Genomic DNA, 7,028 nt, shown 5'->3' with positions numbered 1-7,028 from the left:
ATACTGCTCCTATTGTTATACTTCCTTCTATTTAAATGGTTCATATTTTGTTACACTTTGTTTAGCTCTTTTTTTTTTTTTTTTTATTGTGTTAGCTGATGCATCTTGTTTTTTGCACTATCCCCTTTGCTGCTGTACACTGCAAATGTCCCCACTGCGGGACTAATAAAGGAATATCTTATCTTATCTTATTTTAATTTGATTTTGTTGATTTTGTTGATTTTTAAATACATATATTTAAAAATCAACAGGACAGGACAGTTGAACAGAGCAATTTTATATTATTTTTGATTTTATTTTATTGTGAGTAGTCGTTGATTGTCTGTTTTGTTTTGACTTTACATCAGTAATGCTTATTCAAATATATTATTTATAAATTTACATTATTATTAGCCTGTATTATTCAGATAATTAAGCCCCTTTTGGAGGTTTATTTGTCAAATCGAATGAATGAATTAATAATTGAAAAAATACTTCGAAGATACCAATACGTAAAAAATCACCATGACGACTTGAAAACAAAAACAAATATTTCTAAAATACACGACAGCAGAGACGCTGTTAAAGAGGCTGGAAGGAGGAAACACCACCGACTTTATCCACCACTAGGACAGGTATGTAACATCCTAACACTTCAGACCTTTTAAATGTCTCTTTTTTGGGGACCAAATCCAACTGAATTTCATTATTTATTTCAGTGATGGTCCTAGTGTGTGTTGAGTTTATTAAGTTATTTCCCAAAAAGTGGATTTTCTGTTACTGTAAATATTCACTGTAATTCACTCACAAATATGTTTATTTTTAAATGTGTAGTTTAGGGACTAGTGTTTCAAATTCAGTTTATCTATGTATTTTGTGTTTGCCTCTACCAAATAAACCATTAAAAAAATAAAAAAATAAAAAAATAAAAAAATAAATAACTTGTTTCTATAGTGAGAATAAGACAACTGTTTACTGCATGCCACCTGCAGCTTGTGTCTGTTGATACGAATACAGACAATGTCATACAATTTTAGTTTACTTAAATCCAATTGCAACCAATTAAGCCTATATTTCTACTTGCTTGAACTAAAACCACTGCTTTGGGGGACCAAATCCAATTGAATTTCATCATATATTTCAGTGATTGTTCTAGTGTGTTAAGTTATTTTCCCCCAAAAATAACATGAGTGGATTTTCAGTTATTGTAAATATTCACTGTAATTCACTCACAAACATGTATATTTTTAAATGTGTAGTTGAGGGACGGGTGTTGCAAATTAAGTTTATATATGTGTTTTGTGTCTGTCTCTACCAAATAAACCATAAATAAATTTAAAAAAAAATAGATACAAAAAATAATAAATACAAAAATAACTTGTTTCTGTAGTGAGAATAAGACAACTGTTTACTTCATGCCACCTGCAGCTTGTGTCTGTACAATTTTAGTTTACTTAAATCCAATTGCAACCAATTAAGCCTATAATTCTACTTGCTTTAACTGAAACTGCTGTAGAAACCATTCATCTCCAGTCAGAGGGTTGTTGATTGTTTAATCACCGACGTTACGTTGCGTCACTTCCTCCACGTGGTCTGGGACCAAACTAACTCCCGCCCGGAACAGTCATTTGTCAACACTGTCTGTGTGCAGCTCAGTGTGTCTTCTTTGTGTCATCTTCACCCTGTTTCTTTTTTACCAGGATGGCAGCAAGTCAAGAAGAACCATCAGACATTGACGATATCTTCTCCAACCAGGAGGAGCTGGAGAAGGCTCTGTGTGTGCTGGCTGGAAGCGACCCAGAGAACTGCTCTTATTCTCGGGTAAGAGAAGCTTCCTGCACCGCATCCCTGCAGCCATCGCCTCGATCCGCCTACTGTCTCGTCGCTCGTACTGCAGCTTTGTACATGCAGTGCTGTGTGTGTTCTTTGTGACTATGTTATTATAAATAAGAGGTTTCTGAGGGGCACTAAAGAGTGAAACTGAAATTATAGTGATTTTGCTTGGAATCACTGCAGTATTTCTAATCAGACAATATAAAATAACTACTATTGCATTTGGGAGATGTCATCAATAACATGCATACTGCTGTATATTTCTTGTTCCAGGGCTATGTGAAGAGACAGGCTGTGTTTGCCTGCAACACCTGCACCCCCACTGCTGCAGAGCCTGCAGGGCTTTGTCTGGCCTGTGCCAATAAATGCCACGATGGACATGACATCTTTGAACTGTACACCAAAAGGTATTTTGTAAAATGATCATTCAGCAAATTCAATCCCACTGTTTGCTTTATCTACTTCATAATTTTTTTTTCCATTTTCCTGATGTAGAAATTTTTGCTGTGACTGCGGAAATGGCAAGTTTGGGGAGTTCGAGTGCCAGTTAATTCCTGTGAGTCCTCAGGTTTTTGATATGATTTCTAACTGAATCGCCTCCCATTTATTTTCCGATCGCTGAAGTTATTCCATCTCTTGTATTCACAGGCCAAAGATGAGGAAAACATTAGGAACCACTACAATCACAACTTCAAGGGCTGCTACTGCACGTGCGACCGGCCGTACCCAGACACAGACAATCAGGTATTCCTTTTATTTGTATTCCTTCATGTAATTCAGATTATTTGGATCAAATCTACTGTTTACGTCATCTGTCACTACACAAAAACACCTTCTTTAATTACCCAACAGGCCAACGACGATGAGATGATTCAGTGTGTCATCTGCGAGGACTGGTTTCATAGCAGGGTAAGCATAAGTCTTTCATTCAGATTTACATTTTATCACTATTATAAGTCTTCCTTCTCATTATGTAGTCATGTTGTTTGTCTTTGACAGCACCTGGGCTGCTCTACAGTGGATCCTGAGGAGCTGCAAGAGATGACATGTGAGGCCTGCATGAACAAGGTTCCCGTCTTGTGGACGTATGCTGCTCACTTTGCAGGTAACTAATTATCAGTCAAAGGCAGCAGATACAAACCCACATGAGTTTGCAAACATTTAACAGTGAAATCCAGAGAGCAATCTTTCCAATTTGTCTTTCCCCTTTAGCACCACCTGTGATCAGCGTCAGTCATCCTGAGGAGGAGGAGGAGGAGGAGGAAGAAGTCGACGTCGAGGACGGAGCAGAAAAGCGAAAAGCTTCTGAGCCCAGTCGAAGTGGGGCTGACGATGAGCCGTCCACCAGTGCTGCTGAAAACACAAAGCAGGAGGTGAGAAACCACGCTCATGAGACCCTCTCCTCTGTTTCTATGTTTGCATCGGAGGTGTTTGCTATATCAGTGATTTGGTTGTGTCAGAGTTAAAAAACAAATATGGTGCATTAACAGTATAACATTATATCCTTAATATTGGGTTTAAATACATTGAACAACATGCTTGTTTTGTTATCTGGCATTTCCATATTATATCTGCCAAGTCGAAATATATGTGAGCTTTCCCAGTCGCAGTTAAACAATAGAAACTTGTAATTATGATAACTCCTATATGACATGAACGCAGCATCGTCAAACTTCACTAGCCCTACACAAAAAGCGAATTTGCCGGAAAATGGAGGAAATTTGGGTCTTGGGTTACTTTTACATTTCTGATATTTGTTGTATTTTCCTTCAACTGTGCTCGTGGTAGATTCAGGAAAAAAAAAATCATTTAGTTTAAAACCCCAAGATCGTCGTTTCAGTCTCGATGGTGATAAGCGGTAATTCCAGGTGTGTTTTTGGATCTCACTTCCCAGAGGGCGCCGCTTGTGATCTTGTTCCTGGGAATGTCGCCACAGACACCCAGTTTTTAATACTGCAAATACAAAAGGGCTTTCATCAGTGGGCTATAGGCTCAATCACAGTTGTGTTACCTCATTCGGCGATAGATAGTGACATAACAGACATTTATTTAAAGGAACAGTGTGTAGCATTTTAGGGGATCCATTAGCAGAAATGGAATATAATCTTCATAACTATGTTTTCATTAGAGTATAATCACCTGAAACTAAGAATTGTTGTGTTTTCGTTAACTTAGAATGAGCCCTTCATATCTACATAGGGAACGGTAGCCCAGAATGGACAAACCAAACACTGGCTCCAGCGAGAGTTTTCACGTTTTTAGGTTAGAGAGGCGAACGGCTTTACCACGGTTTTGGACTCGGCGGCTCACGTTACCGCAGTCTTTGAAAGGGAGGAGTGGGCGGAGGGGTACTCAGTTGGTTGCAATCTGCTACCGCACCACTAAATGCCGCCAAATCCTACACACTGCCTTTTTAAATGAAAATCTTCGAGATTATTTCTTTAAACTTGTCTTGTATCCATACTGTATATACACAAATCAATTTAAAAAAGTAATACATATTCATTGTTTAACATTTATAGGTAAAAAGCACATCATATAATTAACCTTGCTTTGCAACTCTGGCCTATTTTACAGATTTTAGTTTGTTTGTCTTTGGGCATTTTCCACATATAACTAACTAAATTGAGTGAGCATTGTGTGTATCTGTATCCATGTCGACAGATGTTTCCTACGTATGGTAGTATTGTGAGTGCTTCTGACAGTTTACCAGTTTATGTATACCCTCCATAGCGTGGAAGCCCTTTAAAGTGTGACTTCATGTGGAGTTACACTGTGTAATGCAGGGATTAGTTAGGGAAAGGGCCCTCAAGTACAGCATTTGAGTGCTCACTGCACATTCCCTCCGTGGCCGCTGGTGTTTTTTTGTTGCCACAAGATGGGGCTGGAGGGTAATGAGCAGATTATAGAAGCAGGCCTCAGCTCCTGTTATCGTGCTTCCCCCTCCTCTGGGTAATTAGGGGAGAAATGACCCATGAGGCACTGCTTCTCCTGCTCCTGTGGACGGCTTTGGCCAGGCTTCACAGGACAGCTTACTGTAAACTGGTAGTTTTCATCACCCCATCGTCTCATTGCGTCAGTCGCCTTGAGACCTCTGCGGATGAGTCTGCAGAGCTGTGTGCGTAGATGTTTTACAAAGCCCAGGTGTTATTATCCGCTCCTCCTGCCAGTAGCACAGTAACTCACCCCAATCCATCTGTTATCATGTGTGTCTTAGGAAGCTGCAAGCAGGAGCTCCCGTTGCAAACGCACCCACGAGATGATGACAGGCAACCCTGCAAAGGCCACGACCAAGACTGCTGTGTGCAGGCTGAAGGAGCTGCAGGCCAAGGGGCCGGAGAGGCCGAGACAGGGAGCCGTGTTCTGGCCTTACAGCTGGCGCTCCGAGCTCTGCACCTGCATGAGCTGCAAGGTAGGCCACAGATACTAGCCCTCAGGTTATAATATGGGCTTTAACAAAGGGCACACAGAAAGCCACTTTGCAGGTGTTGGCTCAACATGTGATCCTGGTTCATGTAACAGTGAATATGAAGTACTTTTTGTTTCTCAACTGTGTTGTTGCACAGAGGGTCTACGTGGCTGCCGAGGTGCAGTTTCTTATGGATCAGTCGGACACCATTCTGGCCTATGAGAACAAAGGCTTGGATGAGCCGTTTGGGCAGCACCCTCTGATGGCACTGACGAGCTCGATGGACCGCGTACAGCAGCTGGAGGTCATTTACGGTGAGGGCAGAGGGCAGCGGGGAAGATGTGGGGGTCAGTTTTCCTCCAAGGATGTAATTATGCAAAGTGAAATTTATGGGAGATGCGATTGATCGAGACTAATTCATCATGTGTTGCTCCCTCAGGTTTCAACGAGCTGACGACTTCGATGACAGCGTTTTTAGACCAGTGTGCTGCTGAAGGAAAGGTGAGAAATGGATGTCTAAATGCAAATATAGTCTGGACCGTTTTGATCAAGTAGTATTTAATTATTCACCCACGGGGAAAAAAATGTGCAATTTAGCATTCAGGAATCATGTTTGGTGGACACCGGGTCCTGTGTGTAGCAGCGTCCAAAATCGCATACTATGCACTACATACCCAAAATGTGTACTATTGTTTTAACATACTTTTGTGTGAATAAACAGTAGTATGTATCTTTTCGGAAGCACTGAACTGTAATTTACGTCATCACTTCCTGAGAGCCTCCTTGCCGGTTGAAGATGTGTAACCATGGTAACCCGTGTCAACCTCATGTGACCAAAATGACGATTTGTGAGAATCAAAGTCTGAACTAATCCAAAATATATATTACGCCTGGCAAAGTGAAATCTTATACGTAAATTGAAGCGTTATTGACGTTACAGAGCTGTCCAACGTCTGTTATGAACGTTGTCGTCACTACCGCATTGCATTGTGGGTTATTTATGCCACCGTAGTGTCCAGCGTTTGCAAATAGCATGTTAGTGTGGCATTTAGGACGCAACCTGTGTCTTCTTTTCTCCCTTTGAATCTGAACCATTCCCTCCTTGTCTCTATCAGACGGTCACAGTCGAAGCTGTACATCAGTTCTTTGAGGAGCTGCGGGCCAGAAAACGGCGAAGGACCAACGCAGGATACCAGTAACGAGGAGGCCGTGCTGCTGTCATACGCCCGGTTCATATGGTGCTCTGAATGAATGTGTAACTTTGTTTCTCCGTTGAATAAAGGGGATTATTGCTGCAACCAATGTGATCCTAAAGCTTGAACAATTAGTGCAAAGAGTACTGACTTGTTGTTGTGAAGTATTACTTCTAGGGTGAAGGAGTAAGCGTGTCATGTCCAATTGTTTTTATTGATTTATAATAATGCCTTAACTCTAAAGCTCATAATGAATGTTACTTGAAACATTTATGAACAAAATACATTTTGTTTCAGCACAGTATGCTTTAAAAATATTAATAATATTGCTGCAATGTTATGTACATAACATGATAATGTCATGTGCATTCCTGTGAACATGTCCAGTTTGTCATTTTGACTGCGTTAAATACCATTGTGTTAAAACTGTTTAGAGGTTTTTTGGTGGCGACCAGTTTAGACAAACTTGTTTGTAAAAGTAATGTGAACAAATATCACTGTTTTATGTGGATTAAATGTTCCAAATAATGCTATCAGATGTTTTTAGTGCACAAAACAACCCAACTGAGATCAAATGAATTCCATAATATCAAACCAGTTTATTTTGAGGATGC

General features: G+C 40.3%; 1 protein-coding gene across 1 annotated transcript; it reads left to right on the top strand.

Annotated features, from left to right (window-relative positions):
- The first annotated feature begins 469 nt into the window (after positions 1–469).
- Positions 470–6,420, top strand: LOC119474819 (putative E3 ubiquitin-protein ligase UBR7). Its single transcript, XM_037747096.1, has 12 exons — positions 470–614; positions 1,680–1,800; positions 2,086–2,219; positions 2,308–2,368; positions 2,461–2,556; positions 2,665–2,721; positions 2,812–2,917; positions 3,025–3,185; positions 5,030–5,224; positions 5,379–5,535; positions 5,661–5,722; positions 6,337–6,420. The coding sequence occupies exons 2-12, from the start codon at positions 1,681–1,683 to the stop codon at positions 6,418–6,420; spliced, it is 1,233 nt and encodes a 410-aa protein (XP_037603024.1). The 5' UTR covers positions 470–614; position 1,680.
- The last annotated feature ends 608 nt before the right edge of the window (positions 6,421–7,028 follow it).

This window comes from Sebastes umbrosus, chromosome 16, assembly GCF_015220745.1.
Source record: "Sebastes umbrosus isolate fSebUmb1 chromosome 16, fSebUmb1.pri, whole genome shotgun sequence".
Lineage (NCBI taxonomy): Eukaryota > Metazoa > Chordata > Actinopteri > Perciformes > Sebastidae > Sebastes > Sebastes umbrosus.
Note: the sequence above shows the minus strand (reverse complement) of the source record. Positions and strands in the feature narration are given on the sequence as shown.

Excerpts from the sequence above, each read along its gene's own strand:
- LOC119474819 (XM_037747096.1), top strand. The coding sequence starts at position 1,681 with ATGGCAGCAAGTCAAGAAGAACCATCAGACATTGACGATATCTTCTCC. Across the intron at positions 3,186-5,029 it reads CTGAAAACACAAAGCAGGAG|GAAGCTGCAAGCAGGAGCTC; the intron begins GTGAGAAACCAC and ends TGTGTGTCTTAG. Across the intron at positions 5,536-5,660 it reads GCAGCTGGAGGTCATTTACG|GTTTCAACGAGCTGACGACT; the intron begins GTGAGGGCAGAG and ends TTGCTCCCTCAG.